The sequence below is a fragment of the Canis lupus genome, chromosome 21 (assembly GCF_048164855.1).
Source record: "Canis lupus baileyi chromosome 21, mCanLup2.hap1, whole genome shotgun sequence".
In the NCBI taxonomy this organism is placed as follows: domain Eukaryota; kingdom Metazoa; phylum Chordata; class Mammalia; order Carnivora; family Canidae; genus Canis; species Canis lupus.
Window position 1 is genome coordinate 1 of NC_132858.1, and position 27,479 is coordinate 27,479.

The 27,479-nt window shown below is 44.2% G+C and overlaps 1 protein-coding gene across 4 annotated transcripts in view; it reads right to left on the minus strand.

Moving 5' to 3' along the window:
• Nucleotides 1–1,817: 1,817 nt before the first annotated feature.
• LOC140612206 (rho GTPase-activating protein 20-like) overlaps nucleotides 1,818–27,479 on the minus strand; it is a 51,089-nt gene continuing 25,427 nt past the window's right edge. For 2 of the 4 annotated variants that reach the window (XM_072789274.1, XM_072789273.1), the window contains exons 4-9: nucleotides 23,760–23,948; nucleotides 22,036–22,211; nucleotides 20,563–20,724; nucleotides 18,731–18,840; nucleotides 2,737–2,873; nucleotides 1,818–2,010 (exon numbers count right to left, since the gene is read on the minus strand). In XM_072789274.1, the coding sequence (XP_072645375.1) occupies nucleotides 2,801–2,873; nucleotides 18,731–18,840; nucleotides 20,563–20,724; nucleotides 22,036–22,211; nucleotides 23,760–23,922 (684 nt within the window). In that variant the 5' untranslated portion in view covers nucleotides 23,923–23,948 and the 3' untranslated portion in view covers nucleotides 1,818–2,010; nucleotides 2,737–2,800. The remainder of the gene's footprint in view (nucleotides 2,011–2,736; nucleotides 2,874–18,730; nucleotides 18,841–20,562; nucleotides 20,725–22,035; nucleotides 22,212–23,759; nucleotides 23,949–27,479) is intronic. The other 2 variants (XM_072789277.1, XM_072789276.1) reach the window with 1 other exon arrangement.

Below are 27,479 nucleotides of genomic sequence, written 5' to 3' on the forward strand. Positions count from 1 at the left end.
CATAATCATAGGAGACTCCAGAAGATGAAGAGAAAAGGTGGGCCTTGCTCAGCCATTAGAAACGACAAATACCCACCATCGCTTCAACGTGGATGGAACTGGCAGGTATTATGCTGAGTGAAGTAATTCAATCGGTGAAGGACAAACATTGTATGTTCTCATTCATTTGGGGAATATAAATAATAGTGAAAGGGAATATAAGGGAAGGGAGAAGAAATGTGTGGGAAATATCAGAAAGGGAGACAGAACATAAAGACTCCTAACTCTGGGAAATGAACTAGGGGTGATGGAAGGGGAGGAGGGTGGGGGGTGGGGGTGAATGGGTGATGGGCACTGAGGGGGGCACTTGACGTGATGAGCACTGGGTGTTATTCTGTATGTTGGCAAATTGAACACCAATAAAAAATAAATTTATTATTAAAAAAGAAGAAGAAAGAAAGAAAGAAAGAAAGAAAGAAAGAAAGAAAGAAAGAAAGAAGAAAGAAAGAAAGAAAAAAGAAAGAAAGAAAGAAGAAAGAAAGAAAGAAAGAAAGAAAAAGAAAGAAAGAAAGAAAGAAAGAAAGAAAGAAAGAAAGAAAGAAGAAAGAAAGAAAGAAAGAAAGAAAGAAAGAAAGAAAGAAAGAAAGAAAGAAAGAAAGAAAGGGTGGCACCTAGGTGGCTCAGTCAGTTAAGCTTCTGCCTTAGGCTCAGATCATGATCCAGGTCCCAAGGCAGGCTCCCTGTTCAGCAGGGAACCTGCTTCTCCCTCTCCCTCTGGCCCTCTCGCTCATGCTTTTTCTCTCCTCTCTCTCTCAAATAAATAAATAACATCTTTGAAAAAGAAACAAACAACCAAACAAACAAACCCAGAAGGAAGAGAAATCTCCCATGTAGAAGAATTTCAAACAATTTGTACAGACATTCCACCCTCAAGTTGATGAGCGTAGCTTCCCACTCTTATGTGTGGAATACACATAGTAACTTCCTTCTAAAAAATATATTATGAAAAAGTTAAAATAATAATAATAATAATAATAATAAGAAGAAGAAGAAGAAGAAGAAGAAGAAGAATCACTTTACTATGGAGAAAGCTGACAAACATTACCTCAGCAAGATGATCAGATCGATACCAAGACTGATAAATCATGTTGATAGTATTTATCCTTTATACGATATAATAAAAATGGCAGTATATCTCTGTATATAATCCACAAAAACAGTTCAGTCATGAGATAAACAACAGACATGTCCCAACTGAGGGAAATTTTACAAAATACTCTACTTCTCAAAGTGTTCCAGTTCAACAACAACAAGAAAAGGCTGAAAGACTGTCACAATCCAGAGGAGCCTAAGAAAACATGAGGACAAATGGAATGTGATATGAGGGATGGTAACTTAGCAAAAACTAAGGAAATCTGAATAAAGTATGGTCTTTGGTTAATGCAAATATTTTAATATTGATTCATTAGCTAATATTTGTACCGTACTAAGATATCAATAATTGGAGAAATTGAGTGCAAGTGCATGAGAATTCTCTGTACTATCTTCTCAATTTCCCTATAAATCTTTTTTTTTCTAATAAATAAGATTTATTTTGAAAATTGACTTAAATGAATCAGGCTCCAAGTGTGAAGACATTTTAAGAATAGTTTAACTTTTGCCTTATTCTTAAAGAGTTCCTTCGATGGGAACAAAGTAAGATTTTTATGTCAGAAGGAAAGAAAAACACTTATGAACACGTATAATGCCTCCTCAATCTGAAAAGCAGGAAAGGATAATAAATAGCAAAAATCAGATAAAAATACTTCTATTATAATAGACACCATATTGCAAGTGCATTTAAAATTAGCAATGCATAACATTTATTTCCTTGACATTTGTCTTCCAAAGAGTTCACAGTTTTTCAGTGTCAGTTGAAACAGGGGAAGAATCTCAGGGAAGAATCCTTCACGTAATAAGAGGACCATTGGTAATAATGTCTCTCGGTTCTTTCCAAATCCGTAAAGATGCATTTCCTGATGAGTGACTGAGCTGTGAAGAAAGAGATGAGAAACCCTCATCCCTCTGAATTACTTGTGTCATAATATTTTAACCATAGTACTACGGATAGTAAATTATCCTTATTAACAGGAAATACGTCTCAGATTGGAATCTGAGCAATCAGATGGGCAGAGAAAAAACGCTTTGACTCCTCTTCATCTTTTAAAGACAAAGGAGAACTTTTCCATGTACAAAGTCAGTTGTCAAGATAGCCTTAGGGAATAAGAGTCTGCAGCATCGAATCCCGCTGCACAGCCCAGGACGCCGCGCTCCTGATCCCAAATCCCTGGGCCTGTCCCCCAACACAGGCTGCCATGCTGAGGTCATTTGCAATTGCTCTCTTAGGAGCTCCGGGGAAGGGGGAAGGAGATAAATAGGATGGGACGGGACGCGTGGAGGCGGAGAAAATTAAGGCCATTCCACTTTAAGTTCAGCGTTAGCACACGTCCAGCCATCCCAGGCCCCTGCAAAGAAGAGCTGAAATTTACATTACTTCAGTTACAGGAAAAAAACAAAAGTTTACAGCTTAATGTCCTAGAAAGCCCCACAATAGAATAAAAATTGAGCCCAGGCCAAGGGTAGGAAGCCCCTATTGAATGAGAACAGAGCTCAGTGCCCTTGAAGGCCCCATACCAAAATGTAAACAGAACTTGAGGAATTTCTCCAGCCCTTCTGGAGGTCCCCGAGACCAGCCCTTAAAACGAAGCTAAAACCCACCTCGGGGTCCAAGTCCCTGCTCCGCTGTGTCGGGTGTACTTGGACCCAAGCTCGAGCGTGTAAATCAACCCTCGTGTGTTTGCATCGGTGTCGGCTTCTTGGTGGTTTCTCGGATTCGCAATCTTGGGCACGACCGTCTGAGATAAAAAAACAAAACCAAAAGAAGCAGGCAGAGTGAACGCAGGATTCTGCGAGAAGCGGTGGAGACCCGGGGGCTTGGAGGCTATTCTGTGAAGGCCCCTGCAGACTGGGGGGTGGGATGCTCAGCCCCAGAGCCAGAGGACCCAGGGTCCCCAAATGCATCCTGCCCATCAGCTCTGAGTCTCAGGGAGCAGCACAGCGCCGCCGGCTGGAGGCCAGAGGCGCTGATGACCACCCCGCCTCTGACCCCGGAGGTGCATCTCCCAGGCAGATATGCACCTGACAATCAGCGCCACGGCCCATCCGCAGACCCCGCACAGATCACTCGCTGCCACCAAGTTGTCGGACCACAGAGGCTGCAGAGCTTCAGCTCTGCCTGGAAAGTAGGGTCTAACTTCTTTTGTACTTTGTGCTTTATTTTCATTTATTTTCTTTGATTCTTTTTTATTAATTGCTTTCTTTTAATTTTTATGTATGTACTTTACATATTTCTTAGGTTTGTTTACTTTCATGGTAGTTTAATTGTGTTTCTTATTTCGGGATTTAGAATCTTTTAACAAGCAGGCCAAAATAAACACAGAATCTGGTGTTTTTTGGGGAGGGCAGTTGTTATTGTTTTTCTCGGTTTTTCTTTTTCTTCCTTCTTTCTTTTCTGGAAAAAATAATGAGATGGAGAAATTCACCTGCATAAAATAACATGAGGTAGTACTCACAGCCAGGAAATTCATCAATACACAAATATGATGTCTAATTACAGTTTAAAACAATGATTATAAAGATAGCAGCTGGGCTGGAAAAAGAGCACAGAAGAAAACTAGAGAATCCCTTACTGTAGAAATAAAAGAACTAAAATCTAGTCAGGCCAACGTTAAAAATGCTATAACTGAGATGCAGTCCCAAGTGGAAGCCTTAAAAACAAGAAAGGTTATGGACCACAGAGGCAGACTTAGGGAAGTCAGCCACTTATTAAAACAATAACATTCATATCATAGGAGACTCTGAAGATGAAGAAAGAGAAAAGGGGGCAGAAGTTTTATTTGAACAAAGTATGTCAACTTCTCTAATGTGAGGAAGGACACAGACACTGAAATCGAGAGCACAGAGAACTCCCAATAAATTCAACAGAAGCTGACCATCATCCAGGCACATCAGAGTCAAAGTCACAAAATACACAGACAAGAAAAGAATCCTGAAAGCAGCGGAGGTGGGGCTTTGGGGGTGGGGGTAGTCCTTAACAAACAAGGGAGGATGAATCAGTGTGCAGCAGATCTGTCCACAAACTTGGCAAGCCAGAAGGAAGTGGAAGGAAATATTCAATATGCTGAATGGGAAAAGCATGCAGCCAAGAATTCCTTCTTTTGTTTTTTTAAAGAATAATCATCAAAATTTATTTAATCTCCCTAGGAAGAAATTAAAATTTTCTGAACATAAAATGCCATTTTCCTCAATCATAATAGCAAAAGTTTTTTATGTTTTTAAATTTCTTTTTATAGGAGTCCAATTTGTATGAATTCTTTCTTCAGCAAGGGTGTCATTCAGGATAGAAGGAGAGATAAAGAGTTTCCCAGACAGGCAAAATATAAAGGAGTTCATGATCACTAAACCAGTCCAGTAAGGAATTTTAAAAGGGACTCTTCTAGTGGGGGAAAAAAAGAGACCAAAAGCAACTAAGACTAGAAAGGACCAGAGAACATCACCAGAAACACCAACTCTACCGGTAACACAAAGGCACTAAGTTCATATCTTTCAATAATCACTCTGAATGCTGATAGACTAAATGCTCCAAACAAAAGATATAGGGTATCAGAGTGGCTTAAAAAACATGATCCGGGATGCCTGGGTGGCTCAGGGGTTGAGTCTCTACCTTTGACTCAGGGTGTGATCCTGGAGTCTGAGATCGAGTCCCATATTGGGCTCCTGGTGGGGAGCCTGCTTCTCTCTCTGCCTAATTTTCTGCCTCTCTCTCTCTCTCTCTCTCTCTCTCTCATAAATAAAATCGTTATTAAAAAAACAAGATCCATTTGTATGCTGCCTACAAGATGCTCACCTTAGACCTATAGACACCAGCAGATTGAAAGTCAGGGGATGGAAAATCATCTATCACATTAATGGACATCAAAAGAAAGCTGGAGGACCCATACTTATATCAGACAAACGAGATTTGAAACCAAACCATGGGGGACACCTGGTGGCTCAGTGGTTGAGCATCTGCCTTCGGCTCAGGGTGTGATCCTGGGATCCCAGGATCGAGTCCCACATCGGCCTCCCTTTGGGGAGCCTGCCTCTCCCTCTGCCTATGTTTCTGCCTCTGCTTCTCTGTGTATCTCTCATGAATAAATAAATAAAATATTTAAATTTCAAAAAAGAAAGAACAAATACTGTAAGAAGAGATGAAGAAGGGCATTATTTTATAATTAAAAAGACTCTCTATCAAGTTCAAACAACTAAATATTTATGCTGCCAACATGGGAGTACCTAAATATAGAAACCAATTAACAAAAAACGTACAGGAACTCACTGATAATAATACAATGACAGGGGCTTTTAACACCCACTTATGGCAATGGACTGATCGTCTATGCAGAAAATCAACAGGGGAACAATAGCCTTGACACACTGGACCACACGGACTCAACAGATACAGTCAGAACATTTCATCCTAAAGCAGAATACACATTCCTTTCAAGTGCACATGGGACATTCTCCAGAACAGATCGTATCATGGGCCACAAATCAGCCCTCAACAGGTACAACAGGTACAAAAAGGTTGATATCACACCCTGTACATTTTCAGACCACGATGCTATGAAACTCAAAGTCGACAGTAAGAAAAAATTTGGACAGACCAAAAATACGTGGAGACTATGAACATCCTACTAGAGAATGAATGGAGCAACCAGGAAATTAAAGAGGAAATTTAAAACAAATGAAAATGAAAACATGTTTCTCCAAACCTCTAGGATGTAGCAAAGGCAGTCCTAAGAGGGAAGTACATAGCAATACAGGCCTACCTCAAGAAACAAGAAGTCTCCAATACACAACCTAACCCTACACCTAAAGGAGCTAGAAAAGGAATAGCAAACAAAGCCTAAAGCCTACAGAAGAAGAGAAAAAATAAAGATGAGAGCAGAAATAAACAATACAGAAACAACAAAACAGTAGAATGGAATAACGAAACTAAGAGCTGGTTCTTCAAAATAATTAATAAAATGGATCAAGCCCTAGCCAGCCTTATCAACGAGAAAAGAGAAAAGACCTAATTAAATAAAATCACAAATGAGAGAAGAGAGATCACAATCAACACCAGAAAAATAAGACAATTATAAGGGAATACTATGAAAGATTATACGCTAACAAACTGGGAGACCTGGAAGAAATGGACAAATCCCTAGAAATGTGCAAATGAGAAAAACTGAAATAGGAAGAAATAGAAAATGTGAACAGACCCATAACTAGCAAAGGAATTGAATCAGCAAGGCACCTGGGTGCCTCAGTGGTTGAGCATCTGCTTTGGCTCAGGTCATGATCCCGGGGTCCTGGGGGATCAAGTCCCACATCAGGCTCCCCGCATGGAGCCTCATTTTCCCTCTGCCTATACCTCTGCCTCTCTGTGTCTCTCATGAATACATAAATAAAATATTTAAAAAAGAAAAAAGATAAAAAGATGAGAAAGGACCCAAATAAAATCAGAAGAAAAGAGAAATAACAACCAACACTAGAGAAATACAAACATTTATAAGAGAACATTATGAAAAATTATATGCCAGCAACCTAGAACCTGGAAGAAATAGATCAATTCCTAGAAATATATAACATAGCAAAAATAAAAAAGGAAAAAATAAGAAACTTGAACAGACAGATAACCAGCAAAGAAATTGAATCAGCAATCAAAAATCTCCCAACAGGAGACGCTTAGATCAATAGAACAGAATGGAAAGCCGAAACAAGATACAAACCTGTAACTATATGATCCATTAATCGACAACAAGGCAGGAAGGAATATCCAATGGCACAAAGACAGTCTCTTCAACAAACCCTAACCCTGACCCCAGGATAAGAACAAATGGTGTTGGGAAAACCAGGCAGCCACATGCAGAAGAATGAAACTGGACCACTTTCTTACACCATATATATAAAAAATAAATTCAAAATGGATTAAAGACCTAAATGTGAGACCTGAAACCATACAAAGAAGAAAAGATAGGCAGCAACGTCTTTGACATTGGCCATTGGATCTTCTTTCTAGATATGCCTCTGAGGTGAGGGAAACAAAAGCAAAAATACTATTGGGACTTCATCAAATTGAAAAGCTTCCACAAAGTGAAGGAAACAACCAAAGCTAAAAGGCAACATACAAAATGAGAGGAGATATTTGTAAACAACACATCCAATAAAGAGTTAGTATCCAAAATACATAAAGCAAATGTAAATCTCAGCATCCTAAACACAAATTATCCAACTGCAGATGGGCAGAAGACATGAATGGACTTTGTCTCTGACAAGACATCCAGATGGCCGCCAGACACACGGAAAGACACTCAGCGTCACCCATCATCAGGGAAATGCAAACCAAAACCACAATGAGATGTCACCTGACAGCCGTCAGAATCGCTAAAATTAATAACACAAGAAACAACAGGTGTTGGTGAGGCTATGGAGAAGGGGGAGCCCCCTTACACTCCTGGTGGGCATACAAACAGGTGCAGCCACTGTGGAAAACAGTGTGGAGGGTCCTCCAGAAGTTAAAAATAGGGGATCCCTGGGTGGCGTAGTGGTTTGGCGCCTGCCTTTGGCCCAGGGCGCGATCCTGGAGACCCAGAATCGAATCCCACGTCGGGCTCCCGGTGCATGGAGCCTGCTTCTCCCTCTGCCTGTGTCTCTGCCTGTGTCTCTGCCTCTCTCTCTCTCTCTCTCATAGAAAAAAAAATAAAAAAAAGAAGTTAAAAATAGAGCTACCCGACTATTCCAAAATTGCACAGCTAGGTATTTACCCCGAGGATACAAAAGTAGTTTAGTAGATTCGAAGAGGGACACGCAGCCCAGTGTTGGTAGCAGCATTATCAACAACAGCCAAACTGTGGATACAGCCCAGATGTCCATCAACAGATGAATGGGCAGAGACGATGTGGTAAATATACACACTGCGACATCATTCGGTCATCAGAAGGGATGAAATGAAGCCATTTACAATGACGTGGGAGAAGTGGAAAGGACTTACGCTAAATGAACAGTCAGTCAGAGAAAGACAGATACCAAATACCATACAATTGCATTCACATGTGAATTTTAAGAAACCAAACAAACTGGCAAAGGGGCGGAGGGGGGGGGGATGAGAGAAGCAAACCAAGAAACACACTCTTAACCACAGAGAATAAACTAATAAATACCAGAGGAAGGTAGGGGGGATGGGGAATCAGGGGATGGGGATAGTGGAGGGCACCTGTGACCAGTACCAGGCGTTGTATCCAAGGGTTGAATCACTATGTGGTAAACCTGAAACTATATCATACTGTGTTTACAAACAGGAATTCAAGTAAAACTTTAAAATAATAATTGGTAGTATTGATGAAACATGTGCGCACAAGAGATAAAATCAGAAAGGCAACTGAAAATCCAAATAAAGAGTATTTAAAGCCACAAATCCCCTCCTTAGCTCAGCTCAGGGGAAGCCTGCCATGCCAATTCTCACCCCAGCAGAAGCCTGGATTTTGATTCTCTGGGGAGGCCACTGACTTGGTGGAGTCAGGCTATCTTTGAATCCAAAACCTAAATAGAGTGCATAAAACTAAACTGCCAAAGATGCTAGAGTCCAGAGTGCAGTCTAGAGTCTAGAGTGCAGGCACATGCCAAGACCCAAACTCTAACCATACACAGACATAACCCTAACCCTACACTTAAGCTCAGTGTTAACCTAACCCTTAAACAAGACCTATCACTAATCGAAAACCAAACACAAACCCCAAGACCGAAACACATTCACTGAACCTTCCTGCCAACCCTCACCCTAACTCCTAAACCTATTCTAAACCCTTAACCCTGACCCCTACCTTAAATCTAACCCTAACCTCTATCCCTAACCTTAACTTAATGTACTCAAATCCTATTCCTAACCTTAACCTGTACCCTAACCCTAACCCTCTAATACTAACCCTATCTCATACCCCAAAGTGTACCCTAATCGTACCCTAAAACTAACGCCTAACCCACTCCCTAACCCTATCTCTTACCCTTTTCCAAAACCGTACCCTGACCCTGACCTGACCCTAACCCTAACCCCTAAGCAAACACTAACCCTAACCCTAGCCCTAACCCCTATCCTAAACTTAACCCTTGCCCTAACCCTAAACTTAGCCCTAACTTTAACCCTAACCTGTAACCCTAACCCCTAACCCTAACTCACACCCTAACCCCTAACCCTAACTGCAAACCTAAGCCCAACCCTAACTCTAACCATAACCCTAACCCCAACTCCTAACCTCCAGCCCTAATCCCTAAAGCCTAAACCCTAACCCTAACTCTAAATCCTGTCCCTAACCCTAACCCCTTTCCCTAATCCCTAACCCCCATCCTAACACCTAACCACTGACCCTTACCCTTACCCCTCATCCTAACCTCTAATCTGTAACCATAAGCATAATCACTAACCCCTAACATCTAACCTAACCCTAACCATCAACTGCCTCCCCTCCCCTGACCCTACCATTCATTCTACCCATTCACTTACCCTGTGGTTCTGAGTAGTCCCTTCTGATGTGGACGTGGCCCCCAACGGCGCCTCCAGAGTCCTCCACAGGGTCCTGAGGAAGCCGGGCTCCTGTGAGTGTAGACATGGCCCCACGTGTTCCTGAATCATAGTCAGCAGGTCCTGAGGACGATGGGGCTCCTGTCACTGTGGACTATGCCTCACATCCTCTGGAAGCCTCACAGCAGGTCCTCAGGAGGCCGGGGGCTCCTGTCAGCCTGGACATGGCCCCACGTCCCCCCGAAAACTCACCATGGGTCCTGAGGAGGCTGTGGGCTCCTGTCAGCATAGACGCAGCCCCATATGTCCCGAAGCCAAAGTGCAGGTCCTGAGGAGGACGGGGGTCCTGTCAGGGTTGACGTGGCCCCACATTTTCCTCAAGCCTCACCATAAGACCTGAGGAGGCTGGGGGCTCCTGTCAGCATGGACGCGGCCCCAAATCTTCCCAAACCTTCACAGTGGGTCCTGAGGAGGCCAGAGACTCCTGTCAGTGTGGATGCGGCACCCACATCTTTCTTAGGCCTCACCACAGGTCCTGACAAGGCTGGGGTCTTCCGTCCGCATGGACGCATCCCCATATTTCCCGAAGTCTACATCGGGGGTCCTGAGTAGGTCAGCGTCCTGTTGTGTGGACGTGGCCCCATGTCCTCCCGAAGCGTCCCCGCGGGTTCTGAGGTGGCCGGGGATCCTGTCACCGTGGATGCGGCCCCCATCTTCCAGAAGCCTCAACTTATGTCCTGAGGGGCCCGGGAGCTCCTGCCAGAGTGGACGCGGCGCCACATCTTCCTGAAGCCTCCCTGCAGGTCCTGAGGAGGTTGCGGCTCATCAGCGTGGACGCGGCCCCACATCTTCCGCAGGCCTCCCCAGCACAGGCGGGCTCCTGTTAGTGCAGGCAGACGAGACCTACTGCGCATGCGCGCCCCCTGGGCGGGGCCTGGGCTCGGGTGCCCCCTGCCGGACGCTCAGGCGCTGCAGGAGGCCATGCAGGAGGCTGCGGCCCCGCGCACCGGGCCGCACCTGCCTCCTTCCAGGCTCCAGCTGTGGCCTGTGAGCTTCGGAAACGTCTCACTGAAACGGAGCCCAACACCCGGCTTCCCCAGAAATACTTAAGGACAATGAATTGGAGCCCACAGAACGCGAAATGAAATGTGGACCAGACTTTTACCACGTCCTGCAAAACTCACTCAACCCTCTTCCACTGTGGGTGGGACCGTGGGCTGGTGCAGCCGCCCTGGAAACAGTGTGGAGGCTCCTCAGAAAGTTACAAATAGAGCCGCCCTGCGACCGGCAGGTGCACGGCCTGGAGCTCACTCCGAAGATACAGATGCAGTGAAACTCGGGACACCTGCACCCCAATGTCCACAGCAGCCGGGTCCACGGTAGCCACACTGTGGGAGGAGCCTCGGTGCCCTGTGGCAGATGATGGATAAAGAGGATGGGAGATAGATGATGGTCATAGAGAGAGGAATGGTACTCAGCTATCAAAGGGAAGGAAATCTTGCCATTTGCAATGACGTGGATAGAACTAGAGGGATCATGTTAAGTGAAATAAGTCAGTTGGGAAAGAGAATGACCGTGTGGTGTCATTCATAGGTGGAATTAAAGAAGCAAAGCAGATGGACATCTGTGAAGGGAAGGAAAAACAAATAAGATGAAAACAGATGCAGGAAATACAGACTCTTAATCATAGGAAACAAACTGAGGGTCGCTGGAGGGGAGGAGAGGGGGGAGGGGATAACAGGGGACTGGCATGAAGGAGAGCAGGTGATGTCACGAGCACTGCTGTTATCTCCAACTGGTGAATCCCTGAATTCTTCCTCTGAAAGTATAATACACTATACGTTAATTAATTGGGTTTAAATTAAATTAAGTTAAAAAAATCAGTTGTATCAGAGCATGTTTCCTTCTGGACTCTCTGTTCTGCTCCTTCAGCTTATGCCGGGACCACCCCCCGTGGGTCTGGTTTGTTTAAGTAGGCGCCATGCCTCGTCCATGGCCCAGCCCAGGGCTAGAACTCACGACCCCGAGATCAGGACCGGAGGTGAGGTCAGGATGCTTAACCCACGGAGCCAGCCAGGGGCCGAGAACCACACTGCTTTATCCTGTGTCTCTGTGACAGCATTTGAAATAGGAAAGTGCTGCATCCCGCTCTGCCTTGCTTCTCCAATACTGATTTGCTGTCCGGGGTCATTTGTGGGGGCGGATGGAAGTTATGGGTTTTTTTTTTTCCTATTTCTAAGATCTGCCACCATGATTTTGATAGGAATGACATTGAAACTGAGGGTGGCTTCAGGAACTGCGGACATTTTTACAAGATGAGGCTCCCACCCCACGAGCCCAGGATGGCCTCCCAGAGCCTGGTGTGGCTCAGTGCACAAGTCTTGTGCTCCTTTGGTTCAGTCTCATTATTTATTCTCTGTGATGCTCCAGAGAAGGGAGTCACGTCCTTCATTTCCTTCCTGAGTGCTCATTGTCAGGACACAGCAAGGCTACTGAGCTCTGTAGGGTCAGTTTGTGTCCCGTGACTTTACTGAACTCACTCCTTAGTTCTAACAGGATTTGGTGGAGGCTCTCGGGTTTCCTGTTTCTAGTACCGCGTCTTCAGCAAATAGGGACAGTGTGACATCCCCCTTCCAGGTGTGGAACCTTTGCTGTTTCCTGTCTGTTGACTACATTAGGACTTCCAGCGCTGAGAGAGGACCTCCTTGGCTTGTTCCTGCTCAGGGGAGACGATTTCAGGTTTTCACCCTTGAGGATGACGTCAGCTGCGGGCCTTCCTAGCGACCTTTATTCTGTTGATAGACATTTCCTCAAAACCCACTGTGCTTTTGATGTTGTATTTTGTCAAATGCTTTTTCTGCAACTCTTGAGAGGATCGTATGCTTTTTGTCCTTTCTCTTGTTTTTCTTTTTAAAAAAGATTTTATTTATATATCCTTGAGAGACAGAGAGAGAGAGAGAGGCAGAGAGAGAGAGAGAGGCAGAGAGAGAGAGAGGCAGAGACACAGGCAGAGGGAGAAGGCGGCTCCATGTAGGGAACCCGACGTGGGACTCGATCCCGGGACTCCAGGATCACGCCCTGGGCCGAAGGCAGGTGCTAAACTGCTGAACCACCCGGGCTGCCCCATGTCCTTTCTCTGGTTAATGTGATGGATCCTGCTAACTGATGGACAGAGGGGCCGTGGGTAGGACATGGGCAACATATGAACAATAGTAACAGCTATAAGCGTCTGGTTCTCAAATAAATAAGTCACAGAAATTTAGAAAGTACAGCCTAGGGAATAGAGTCAGTACTGTTGTGACAACTTTGTACGGGGACAGACGGTGACGCCACTTCTCGTGGGGGGAGCTGAGTAAGGCACAGAATTGTCGAGTCACTAGTTGTAGCCCTAAAACTACTGTCACATTGTGTGTCGACCGTATTTCAATAAATATCAAGGAAAAGGGGTTTCTGGTAGGACTCCCGGTGGGTCCGTGAAAGGCATTTACACGGTCGTTACACACACGAAGGCACCTCTGCAGAAGGGATAAAGATGCTCACATGTCTTCATGTTAATTTTTAGAAGATTTACTTGAGAGAGGGTGCAGTGGGGAGGGGCGGAGGGAGAGGGGGAACCTGGAGTGGACTCCTCACCCATGGGAGCCCAAACCCCACGCGAGGCTCCACGCCACAACCTCGAGATCCTGACCTGAGCCAAACTAAAGAGTTGACGTGGAACCGACTGAACCACCCAGGAGCCCCTCAAATGTTCTTAAGTGCAACCCCATGCTGTGAACTCTGGGGGTCGGGGGGACGTTGTGACCCTCAGTCTGCCTAGAACGGCGGAAGGCCTGCAGGGCCTGAGGATGGGAACTGAGGATGTGGGAGGGTGCCTGCATCCCCTTTCCACCCGGCGCGGGGACAGGACCCTCCCCCGGGACCCTCAGCCTTCAGGGTGAAGGGCTAAGTGCTGATTGGACCCCGCCTGCCCACAGTCATGATGCGGGACCCCATTGTGGGCGGAACTGTGCCGCCCTCGGGTTCCACTGCTGCCTGGCGCTCACTGTGCATCCGCAGACCTTCGAAAGCACTCGTGCTCCGGATCTGGCTCACAGCGACCTGACTCTCCCGCTCTCCCCAGTAGCCCAGAACTCCCACTCTCCCAAGGTCCCCAACTCTCCCACTCTCCCCAATACCCCAGTACTCCCACTCTCCCCAGTTCCCCAACTCTCCCACTCTCCCCAGTACCCCGGTGCATAAAGAGGAGGCACTCATACAGCGAAGGGTCACAGGTGAGTGGCCGCTGATGCCTGCTCCCCGTGGGCCACTCTGGGGCCTGTGGGTCCGGGTGGGGGTGCTGGCCTCCCGGGCTGGGGTCCAAAACACCCCGACCCCAATGCGATGACCGTGAGCAGCTCCTGCAGCCCTTCCACAGCCCCACAGGGTGAGGGCGGCCCCTTAAGGCCCTGTCCAGGGAAGGAGGCTGCAGTTTAAGTTCGGCAGCTCCCCCAGGACCCCCGCTCCCCTGTAAGCCCTGTGCTGTGCAGGGAGACCCAATACATGACCTTTCTAGCCCATCCTAGATGCATGGACCCCGACAGGGATGACACCCCCCCGCCCCACCCTGTGGTCAGAGAAGGACGGTCAGGGCCTGCTGGGTCCCCCTGGCCCGTGAGCAGGCTTGCTCTTCACGCACTGGAACGCGGAGTCCCTCGTGTTCCCCCCAGACCCTCCTCAGGCTATTCACGCATCGTTGCCCTCAGGGTGGGGAGTTTGGTCGCACTCTTGCTGGCATCAGGTTTTAATTTTGATGAAGTCCAGTCCGTTGCTTTCTCCCCTTGGTCGTTGTGCTTGTGGAATCTAAGAGAAACCTTCGATCTCCCCCGGGCTGGGAGACATCACCCCGAGCATCAGATTGGCAGTTCCCTGGAGCCTCCTGGGTCCCCCACCCGTGTGCTCCTGATATGGGGTGGGAGCGCTCTGTGATCCCAGCATGATGGCATGTCCTGGGACAGTGGCTGGGAAGGTGGACTGTAGGTGGGCGAGCGACAGACAGGCAGTGAGGGCCTGTGTGTGATGTTCCAGCCCAGCCTGTGCCCCTCAGGGCTATGGGGTTGTCTCCGGCTCCGGTCAGATGGAGGGGGACCTGCCCTTGGGGAGCACCCTGATGCATGTGTCCTCAGAAGGTTCTCATGCGCCGTCATTCTTGGATGTGTTTGGATTGCAGCACCATGCAAGAGGACCCGGAGACCCTGCTGGTCTTGCAAAGGGCCAATGTCATGGCCCAGTACCATCAGGTGAGGCCCAGAAGGGACCATAGACACTACACACCCACGACAGGGGGGGACCATACCTGCAAGAGCAGGGGAGGCCCAGGAGAGGATCAGAGCCAAGGATGAGCCAGGTCAGCCCAGACAAGGACCATAGTCACCAGGAACAAGTGAGACCCTGGGGATGGTCCCGGTATCAGGAGCAACTAAGGGTACATCCTGGATCCTAGTCATTGGTAGCTGAGGAGCCCAGTCACCAGGTATGGTGAGGCCCAGGTGGGGACCACAGTCACCAGGTCCAGATGAAGTCCACAGCTACCATGTCCAGGTGAGGCCCAGGTGGGGACCAGAGTCACCAGGTCGAGGTGAGGTGAAGGTGGAGACCACAGTCACCAGGTCCAGGTGAAGCCAAGGTGGGGACTACAGTGCCAGGTCCACATGAGGCCCAGATGGGGACCAGAGTCACTAGGCCCAGGTGAGGCTCAGTTGGGGACTAGAGTCACCAGGTCTGGCTGAGGCCCAGTTGGGAACCACAGTCACCAGGTCCAAGTGAGGCCCAGATGGGAACCGCCTTGATAGAAATGCGAATTCTAGCTGTTCTCTCTTTAAATCTCAGGCCAAATTCATAGGTTTTCTGGATGATTTGAAAGTTAGCTAGGTAATTTGGTGGGGACAGGTGACTTGGGGACCCTACTCTTCGGCCATCTTGCCCCTCTGACAGGAAGATTTTTAGCAGTGAACAGTAAAGTCCATTTATTAAAAGTTGTTATTAATTTGTGCAAACAAACTTCTGTCTCCTTAAAGCAACTGTGAATCACACATATCCACACTGGCTAGAAAATTTTGTTAACCTGAGTTTCTAGATTATTTTCATTATGTGAGTGATTTCTTTGCAAAACTAATTCCTAAAAGAAGTAGGGCAATGTGACAAGAGAAACAGCCAAGCAACATGAGAAAAAAGAAACCAACAAAAAAATGCTAAGCATTTTTCTTGGGATCAGAGAAATCCTGATCGTGTAAGGTTTTTTCACCCTGCCCTGAGAAAAACCAATTCCCTGACTCAGATGCTTCAGGAGAGAACTGGGTTTCTGATCCAGTAAATCGTGACTGCCTCTGGCACTTGGTTCCCACAGCTGTGGATGTGGCCTCAGACCAGCTTGGTGGTTTCCAGGCTGCACTTGGAGGAGTTGGAAGGGCTCTGGACATGCACCTTAGGGGCAGCCTGGGATCCATACCCTACAGCTTTTAATTGATAGGTACACCAACTCACATAAAACTTTGCTAGAAAGAAGTCGAATTGTGAGTTTTAAGTTTGAGTCCTTTATGCTTTTTTCTAGAGCCACCAGTAGCTTTATAATAGTGCTTCTGAATTGACTTTCTGATATTGAATTGTAGTCCAGATTTTGTAACTCTGTGGGAGAGAGGACTGTTTCTTTCTTTTGAGGTGAGTTTTTCCTTCTAGTCATTTTGCTCAGTGCAGAGTGGCCAAAAACAAGTTGTATTGGGAAAAGGAGAAAAAGAGAGGACAGAAAGAAGGAAAGAAAAGAGAAAAAGAAAAAAGGAAGAAAAAAAGAAAAAAAGAGAGAAGAAAAAGAGAAAGAAAAAGAAAGAAAAAAAGGGGGTGGGGGAATCAAACAAATCAAAAAGCAGAAAAAAACAACAAAAAGAAACAAACAAAACAAAACAAAACAAAACACCGGGGAGTATCTTCTGATTCTGTATACTTTAAGTCCCTTGACTTCCCCTGGAACTTGTCTGTCTAGCTGGTCTTCTGGGGGAGGGGCCTGTTGTGCTGATTTTCAGGTGTTGGCACTTGGGGGAGCTGCTCTGCCCCCTGCCTGGTGCAGGGCTCAGTGGGGGTTGTTTACCCCGTGAGGCCCCAGGAGGAACAACCACAGTGGTGGCAGCCAGCTCTGGAGCCCTGGATTCAGCTCCTGCAGTAACTATGGAGCTCTCAGTCTGCAGGGGCCTGGAGGCTCTGGGGGCGGGGCCGCTGATCTGCTCAGCTCAGGGCAGGAGCGTCCTTGCTGTCCTGTGCCCTCCTGGCCTCTGCCTGTCCCGGGGGGAGGCCAGATCCTGGGCTGTGTCCCTGGCGCCCTGTGATCCCGGGCCTGTGCTGTTGGATTAGCGCTCCCAGCGCACAGCCCCCTCCATGCGAGTCTCTGCCGGAGCCCCTCCAAGCTGCTGCCGGGTCTGGCCGTGTGCGCGCTGCAACCCTTTAGGGAGCTCCGGGCACTCTCCCCAGGGTGCAGGTGTCTGTTAGTGTCCCAGGGAGCCTGAGGGCATCCCTGCCCCTCCTGGGGTCCTGCTCTAACTCCCTGGGAGCGCCTTTCCGCTGGGGAAGATTGGTGAAGCTCCTGCTTCTCTGGGACCAAGCTTTCCTGTCCTGGGGGCATGTGGCTTTAGCCTGGCTCCTCGTGGGGCCCCTCCCCCTTGGATGCCTTTTGTTTCTTTATTTCTTTTTTCCCCGTCTTCCTACCTTGATATAAGCGTGAACTCTTCTCACTGTAGCATTCCATCTATTCTCTCTTTAAATCTCAGGCCGAATTTGTAGGTTTTCCGGATGATTTGAAGGTTATCTAGGTAATTTGGTGGGTATAGGTGATTTGGGGACCCTACTCTTCCACCATCTTGCCCCTCCTCGCCAAGTATTTTTCTAAATGAGCCACAACTTGCAGAGCAAGGCCAATGTGTTCGGAGCCATGGGTGCTCATAGTGCCCGAGCCACCTAGGATTTGCCAGTAATGACCAGAAGTGCTGGGTGTTGTTACCATTATGTCATGAGGAAGCCATGGCTTTGCCCAAGGTTACAAGCTCCCCCCTCAAGGATCAGGCTGAGAGTTGAACCTTGGCTTGTTAAACTCTGGAGCCCAGGTTCTTTTCTATCATATTACACCACTCTTCTCTCTCTTTTGTTTAGTCAGTCTAGTATTGAATCTCCTGGATGGGAAAGAAGCAACTCAACTGCTCTGTGTTTCCCACTTTATCAACACCCCTTCCCATATTCCACCAGAGTAGAATAACAAACTCTGCCACTCCAAGGAAGCCTAGGAAGATGTGCACCTTTCAGAACTGATCCATTCTATTTGCTACTACACATTTCATATTCAAATCATGGATTCTAACCCCAGGGGGCACAAATGAGAGCTCTCTCTACCTTTTTTATGAAGTTGTCTTCCAATTCCAAGCTGCAGGAATTAGGTGGACAAAGAATGCTTGGGGCTATACACACTGATAAATTATAAGTTGTCATCTGATTGGATGAGGATTGTTGCTCAATGTTGTATAACACTCCAAAAAAGTATTGCAAGAGAACAACATTCGCTTTTGGTCACTGGGCTAGAAGCCTAAAGTCAGAAAGATGCATTTGAATAAGGCAAGTCATTGTATTTAGGAAGCTGGAAGTATAGAGACGGAGAACAGAGAACATCTTTCTAGATCCAGTACACAACCCATTGTAACAAAGTTCCAGGCATGAACGTATACAAAAATGTTTCACCGAATTCAATTTCTGAGCTAACCCACTCTGGTTAAATGTTTGACAAACTTAAGGTTATACCACTGGCTGTTGATGCTCTACCATCTGTCTTAGGCCACTGAATTTTCTCTACCAGGTTCATATATTCAGAAGGTGTACAGTGACTAAGGATTCCCCATTAATAAGGTCAGGAGAAGTACAATAATAGCCATAAGATATGCCTATTCTGAAACTGGTCTCCATGGGTGAGAAGAATTGAAACTCTTGGGCATTGAATGCTATTTTAGTGGCCAAAGTGGCAAAAAGTAAGACAAAATTTTCCTAATAGTATATTGGCTGTATTTCTGAGACATGACCAGAGTAGAGTAATTATTGCATCATTACCTCTGGGCCGCATTTATTTTCTCCTCCTCAGTCACTTCATCAATAACACCAAGCCATATATCATAGAGGTCGGATGAAAGAATACTTCCTTGGATTCTTCGAAGATAATCCTTATGTGGATAAAAAAAAAATAGACACGCACACACACACACAATAGAAAATATATATTGGAAATATTACAGAGAAAACACTTAGTTGAAAACTTCAGTTCAGTCCCTACTTCCTTCATAGATACCCAAATTGACCCACACGGAGCTCAGCTCTGACTCTCCATTGACTTGCACAAGCAAAAGCAGGTGTGTGGATTTTCTCCAACAAAAACAAAAGCATCAAAGCAGAGCCTAGGCTTCAGTGGAAATGAAGACAAAGCTCCCTTCTATCATATGGCACTTACTCTTTTGTGTGCTTTTTTGCAAACTACTACAAAAGCTACTCTCATAAATGCTTCATTCTTCCTTTCTTTAACTATACAAAAGTAGACAGTCTAATGGCAAACTCATGATGGTCCTGAGGATATATTCATTTCTAGTGTAGGCCAATTCTCCAGATAGTTTGACATGATACTTTTCAGGCCAAGGTTGCAGAGTCCGATTCTCCACAAACATTAGTCAACTTTAGGAAGGGAAATTTTTAGAAATGTCTAAGGACTCTATGCACACGTGGTCACCATATAGTCTGTGTTTATAACACAGAAATAGAAAAGACCCTACTGTCTTGCTAGAAACATCAATTCCATGTGTGCACCTTAAAGAGGGCAACACTTACCATGCTATCCAAGTACCTAATGTATCATCATTCTTTCCCCTGTCTCTTGATGCTGGTAGTGGGCAGGGACTATTGCTATTTATCGTGTAGTTGAACAGTAATGGGGGACAAGGAAAGACCAAATGTGACAAGGAAAGACCAAATATGACCTTGATTCTAAGAGTGTAGTCATTACTGCATTACCATAGATTTGACCAGAGCTGTTAGCAAGTGCCAAGGTAGATGAATTAAATTTTTTGTTCTAGTTCTCACTTCTTTCTCCATTTACTGTTTTAGCAATAGAACTGGATATCTGTGATTTAGCTGTATAATTTCAAAATTAATCTATTTCTTGAGTCGATCTATTGAATTTTCAGAATTCCAAACTACTTTTGTCTGTTGCACCTACTCCAAAAGTTAGATTTATTAAAAGAGGCATGTAGCAAGAGCTGGTTACCATGTCATTATAGCCTTGGATGGTGGGCTAGACATCACAAATATTAACGAAAGGTTGCTTAGGATGTGGTGGAAAGAGACACAAATGGCGAAATCCTTCCTCCATGACTTATAAAGTAAAAGGCATTAAGAAAGAGGAGACAGTGATGGTTAGGAATGATTTGGTCGCTTCACCGAGCCTTTTTGGATTCCTCATAAAGTAAACATTTGCTTACTATTGTGAACTTCTATACCTATTTTCAAATGTTTCATATGATTTTTCTTTTGGAAACTGCCTTCATTAGGAGGGTGGTGAGGAAGTCATCAAAAGCAGGATGTTTGCTTTGGTAAACATTATGTATGTGGCAGTGTATATTTTGAAGTTTATTATTATTACTAGTAGTCATTTTAGTATTAGTATTTTGCATGGAGTCCTCAGGTGGCCGGTGTGTGGTAAAAACAGAAAGTATTTCTAATGTATGGGACTTTTAACTCCTACAGTAGCTTCCTTAAATTTTTATTTCATGAAGTATTTTTCAGTTTGACAAGTTCTTAATCAGTTATGCCTATGATGGTTCCTGGGCAATCATAATGAAAGGCACCAATCACAGCTTCAGTTACTCATGTGTGGATAAAGCTAGAACTTTCCCCACCTTGAAAACAGATGCTACCACAAGAACAGATTCGCTGTCCAAGTTAACTGTGTCCCCAGAATTTAGTTTCTCCTTTAGGATTCTGCATGATTTTATACTGGCTGATTTTCTGAAGATGCCTTCCATGAATGGCCCTTTCCAATTGATAAAGGAAAGCATATCCTGTAGGAAAAAAAAGAAAAGTATATGGCATTTCATATCGCAAGCCCAGAGCAAAAGCTTGCTTCCTTTTTGAAAGAGCTAGGCTATGGGATGGTATATGGTTTTAGAGCTGGAAGGACTAAAGTCAATTTAGATTCTTTAGTCAATGTCTCTCTATAGTTTCTACCCAAACGTCCACCTTATGGTCATACACTGAAACATTTTAATCACTTATTGTAATCAGATTATTTCATTGAATTTACCCTTTTAAATCAAACTTCCTTGTTTCAAGTCCTTTGTGGAATCCTCGTCTGTCTCCCACTTTACCAGTCTTTTCTTATTTCCTTACATAGATGCTCTTCCACAAGTATGGAAATCTTTTTGCCATACTCATTTCCCATTTGTTGATTCCTCTTTAAGTGATTGTATCCTGCATTCCTACTATCTCTATTTCCCTTCCTCTCTTTTTAAAAAAAAGCTCAAATTCTCTCTTCTTATTCTCTGATTACATTCCCTTCATGAGTCTTTCACTGTCCTTTGCTCTATCTTCATGTCCTCTCCCTGCAGTGTAGAAAGAGAACAAGGGCTGGAGTCAGATAGATCAAGGGATCAGAAACCTATTATGCTTCTGATCATTTGTGTGACCTGGGGCACATGTGAACTGTACTGAAACCTTTCTAATTCATTTGTAAAGTGTGGAGGATGATAGTGCTAGCTACCCCCTAAAATTGCTGTGATGCAAGGACTGGGGTAGTAGCTAGCATGTAACTAATGTGGTAAATTTCTTCACACCTAGGGTAACATTCCCAAATCTAGTGCAGGGCTTGCAGAGGTACTGTGCAAATTTCCACACTGACAATTCAGTACACCGATTTGAGATAATACAGGAAAACTCTGTGGCTTTCATTTAACATACTGTGTTAGGATTACTGGATTCATATTTGCCGCAGGATGAGTCTTTATGCTTAGGTAGGATGTTTTTAGTTGTTAGATTAAGTAGACTCAGTTGGAGGAGGCCTGAGACTACTGTGAGTTCAGGAAGACAATGGCAGAATGTGAAGATGATTCATGCACACAGAGTCCATTTTGACTGATCTGAACAGGTCTACATGGGTCTCTGTGGAAACAAGTGGAATGGACAAAACGTTGTCCTGTTGTATTGGCCTCATGACTCTGCAGTGGGTAAATCAAATGACACTACCAAAGCTTCTCAGCCACAGCCCAGGGCTGTCTAATGATTTCTCCATTTGGGGGTAGCTTTGCATGAGAACACTTGGCCTCTCTGAGGTCCCCCTCCTCAGGAAGGCAATAAAACACCAGACTGAGACCTACCAGAATTGGGAAGGGCAAGTTGTCCTTATCACAGATATCCGTGAGGGAAACTCCAAAAAGCTGTCCTGGTTTTGCAGACGGTGCAGCTGTGCACTGGTTGTTCTGGCAAGTGCCAGCGCACCAGCAAAAGGCCGAGTTTCTGAAAGCCCTGATTTGCATGATCTTCTGGCCTGAATCTCAGGAACAAGGGAGATTGGTGTGTTTTAATTCACTTAGCCTTATTTTCACCATTGCCATTATATACAGCATGTTCATTGTAGAGGAGGGGAAACTGAGTCATTTGCTGTGTAGAACTCTCCACGTTCTGATGTTGGCTACCAGCATCCTCATGGCATTGATGAGTTCTTGCCCATATCCTTCAGATTGATGGTTAAACCTTGTCAGACTCAAGGTCAGTATTTCCTGTGCCATCAGTTACTGTCGGTTACACTGCATCAGGAGGCACTGAACCTGTAGATGTTTGTTTTCTACTGGTATGATCAGTGGGTTCAGGGGTCAGATCTGATTTTCAAAGCTAGAAGGATTTGGTCTTCAAATCAAGCTGAGTTTGGTAATCCTCTGCTCTCACAGCCAGTCTCCCCTGTGCCTCAGATTTCCTCTTTGGCTTTCTGAGTGCTCAAGTTTCTACCACCCAAAAGATCTGCCTCCCAGGACACAATCTGCCTGACCCTACTTCTCTGGTTCCTCTGCTCTGGGCCATCTTCAAGGATGACTTTCTGCAGTCAGTGTCCTTGGGAAGTTGTCATTACGTGCTGGCTATGTGGTGGCTGTGTTTTCTTGTCATACCCCACCAACCCACCCAGAGATGATGTTTTCGGTTCAATATGTTTAACATTTACTGAAAAGGGCCTAAACCACAATGAAGCGTGGAAACACACTTCCTCACACACACACTCAAACATACATGTATATATACACCTACACACAAGTACAAGGCTTGAAAGAAAACATAGAGAAAAACAAGAAGAGGTTATGAATGCATTTATTTACCCCCAGTTTCCAGAGATGATTTTTAATTACTCAACATTCCCTATCAAAGGAAGACCTTTCCAAAGAAAAGGTGATCAGCAGTGAAAAGCTGAGTTCAAAGTTTCTAGTGCTCAGCTGTGAATGTTGTCGTTTGAAGATACCTTAACTTGCTTAACTAACTGAATTCTTTAAGGGTCAACAGATGAGCCAAGCTGTCGAAGGATAAACAGATGAGCAACATTTCACCAAATAACTTTAAACACCTGGTCACTTGGCTTTTCTGCGATGTAGTGAGTGCATCACCCCTCTACTCATGTGGGTGCCAGCACTGCACCACAAGCATCCTGGTTCTGCCACTTAGGAAGCTCAACATTTTAAGGCTTCGGTTTGCTCAACTTTAATATAAATGATGCTGCCTACAACTCATTAAACTACATAATATACTACTCAGCACAAGGCATGGCTCAGGGCAGCCTTGAAAGTGCTTTGGAGATATAGAGAAAGAAAGGAGTAATAGTCTACTTAGAAGATTTAAAACAAGCAAAGAACCTTCATAGAAATGAGTTGGTTCTTGGTGGCAGACTTTTGAGTTTTTTTAAGCTTGATTTTGGGTAGTTTTTGCATTCTTGCCTATACTGTTCCTCCTCATTGATGACAATAAGCTCACCCAGAAAGAATAAAATCTGTCATGAATTGTGTTTAAGTGTGGAGACATGAGTCAAGAGAAGGCACTTGAAGAAAGGCAAGTGGCTCACCTCTCCCTTGCTTGTTCTGGGCTGGGTGCCTGGGCTTCAGGATGAACTGGCTTTGCGTCTCTGTGATCCTCTGCTCCAGAAGGAGGGACTCCTGAGTTGTGGAAGGAGAGATGGAGTCCTCTGGTTCCTTTGGCAGCAGTTTAGTAGATGGAAGATGGCTCATTTTAATTCCATAGGGATATTCATGTCCTGTAGGGAAAAAAATCTGAATATTCAGGCTGATGGTGATGGCTATCATCAAACCTACCTTACCATTAGTGTAAGCATCACCCTGGTATATATTGCTATTTTTCTGTGACTTCTAGATAAAGAAGGCTGTGCCTCCTGAGTGAGCATCATATACACCCTTGACGGGAACACCCTACAGAAAGCATGTGCCCAAGTGAAAGATTTTAATAAGAGAAATAATTTAAAGCATGTTATTTTGCTTGGAATACATATATTCATGAGTGCATTAAACAATGCTGACTTTTGCTGTGTTTCTGTCTGAGAATAGTTAAGATTTTCTAGTTTGTGCCTTGATATTAACTAGATCTATACATCTTAGGCAAATTACTTGACCCCGTCGAGCCTTACATTCATTCTTTGAAATGCTTGTCTGCACACAAACTTATCAGAGTGAATATATTAGTAAGCATTGGTGGTTAATATTTTTTATTTTTTATTTTTATTTTTATTTTTTGGTTAATATTTTTTTTAATATTTGGAGTATATATATTAAGAATTGCTATCTTCACTATTCTCTCCGACATAATGTCAGTTGAACAGATTTTTTTTTTCATTTCCTTTTGTCAATTCTAGAGCCAGAGCTACTCTAGAGTAGTGGGATGGGTTGCCCTTATGCTTTATGGTTCTCTCCCACTGCTGCCCTCCCTCCAAGGGGTGTCCTGCCAGGCAATGATCAGAAGGAAGGCTGCACAGAGTTGGAAACCCAGAAGCAAACTGTAAAACGATGGTTAGAGAATAGAAAACCACTCCCAGAGCCATCCAGAATTGCCTGCCGAGTGATTTGTTTTGCTCTTTTATGCTTTAAATTGTTTTTCCTCTCTAGAGAATTTTCAAAGACCCTATGCTATGATACGGATTTCATTTTTTAAGAATAGAATGAAAATTCTCATTCTGTCATTACTGATTTATTATTAAATGTACCTAAGGGAGCTTTTGCTGTTCTTTTCATCTGTCATAAATGCAACATTCACAAGAATCACAGAGACTTCCCTCTATTAAGGAAAAAGAAGCTTCTATGACAGCAATACAACCAAACCAAGATAACCAGGAGTTAATCCACAATTGAGAATTGAGAGTATGTTTAAAAAAAAATGCATTTTGAATGCTGCTAATGGATCATCATGAACAACAGGCTCTTTGGATTCCTTAGAGCTGGTTTCATGTGTGAAGCTATTCAAAGTCTAAAAAGTTATCATCTACATCATTTTATCTAAATTAATGCACTTTATTAAATATATAAGTATTTAGAGCTTTTTTTCTTTTTACTGCTAACCAACTTTTGTTTTTTAGATTTTATTTATTTATTCATGAGAAACAGAGAGAGAAAGAGGCAGAGACACAGGCCGAGGGAGAAGCAGGCTCCATGCAGGGAGCCCGATGTGTAAATTGTACTCCCCTTAGAGTTGGGCTTTTGATGGACTCCACTCTTTTGTGAGTGGTATTAAAGCAATGGGAAGTAGATCCTAAAGAGGAAGAACAGTGATTTCAAATCTGAAAACTTAATTGTGACTATGTGATGCAAGCTATGTGATCATGGGCACGTTGTTAACCACTTTGATATTTAGTTTCCACAACTGGAAAAGGGTTAATTATAGCTCAGAGTGTTCCTGCAGCTGCAAGGGCTATTCGGATATAAAGAATATAACCATTCAAATTAAATCATATTTAAGAAATTTAGCATTTTGATGTAACTGTCTTGGCTCAGAAACAAGAATATCTTTTTAGGGAAAAACACCTGTAATATTATTTCTTTATACATATGGCAGATTGTAATATGTTAAATTAGTTCCTAAAAACATTATTCTTCATCACTGTGATCTTCTGAGAAAGATCAATCCACTGATGCAAAATTACTAAATATCAGTATTTTCTCTGCTAAAATTTTCACAGCATTTAATATCCAAAGTTGTGAATGTCTTAAGGCTCATTCACACGTGGACTTATCACTTACCAGCATTTTTTTTTATTGTGGTAAATTACACATAAAAGAAAATTGACCATTAGTGACCTTTAGTACATTCACAGTTTTGTGCAACCATCATGACAACATTTTTATCACCCCAAAGCAAACATGTGTCTATTAAGCAGTCACTCTCCCTTCCCTCCTGTCCCTAGCTCCTGTACCACATTTTGTATATTTGTTGATAAACACTTGGTTCTTTCTTTCTTTCTTTCTTTCTTTCTTTCTTTCTTTCTTTCTTTCTTCTTTCTTTCTTTCTTTCTTTCTCTATTGTCAACAATGCTGCTACAAACGTTTGTGTATCAATTTTTGCGTGGACATGTTTTCCTTTCTCTTGGATATGTGTCTGGAGGTCATATGTAATTCTGTTTCACTTATTGAGGAGCCATCAAACTGTCCACGGTGGCTGCCACATTCTATATTTCTACCAGCAACACTGCTCCCCACCCCCTCCATCACCATTTCAGGACCTGTCGCATCAAGAAAGTAGAATGCCCATTTAGTGTCCCAAGCTGACTAGGTGCATAGACACAGCTTCTAGTTACTATGCCAATCTGCAGAACAGTAATAATAATCAATAACAAAAGCATCAGGTGCCAGGTGTTGTTATAAATGCATTCTATGTATTTGTACAGCCTATTAACTAATACAACATGTATAAACTTGACTTCCACATTTTCCTCCTATTAGGGGAAAAAAATTTCTTGGGCAGTCTCCTACCAAACATTTTATATATTCCCATTTGAAACTGTTTCCTTCCATTTGCAATCTGGAGAAGATATTAAGCAATGGGAACTGTGATCTTTATGGAAAAGAAGACCTGCAGAGAGGCTATAAATACATGTTCCTTCTCAAAAAACTTTGAAAATTTTTCACTAAGTTAACAGCTGCATTTTAGGATTAATAAATTAACAACTTGTAAACATTTTTGTTGTCTTACGTGTGAGATTTTGGAGTGGGGTGAGGAGAAGAAAGCAGTGTGCTAAGTGCAACTGCATAAAATAGGAACGAGGCTTGGGGTGTGGATGTTTCAAACAGAGATGCAAGTGTGGCATGATCCCTGTAAACTCAGAGGTGTCTGCTCAGGATATCCAGGGTCGAGAGCCACATTCCCCATCCTCATGTCAGCCTAAGAATGTGTCTTACACAACTAACCTCTACTCAATGGAAACATATTTTTGTTTTAGATTGTCACCAACTAAGATAATCTGTACACAGCAATTCAGGCAACCTAGTATTCAATGACATGATCAATTTATTTGTATAATTACATACTATTGTTAAGGGAATTAACTTGGGAGTGTAAAAGCAATTTTTCAAATTTAATTGGACCCTTTAATAGTACTTGCTCAAGAAATCTATTCTGGTGATTTAAAAATGCAGATACTCCCTGGGAATCAGAAGGCAGGATATTGGAGAGGAGACCTTGAACCTCACTCTGTTGATTCTCCTTCCACATAACTAGAACACCTAACTCCTCAAGTGGCTACTAGAGCCCATCTGAAAAACCATTGATCAAAACCGAAGGAAAT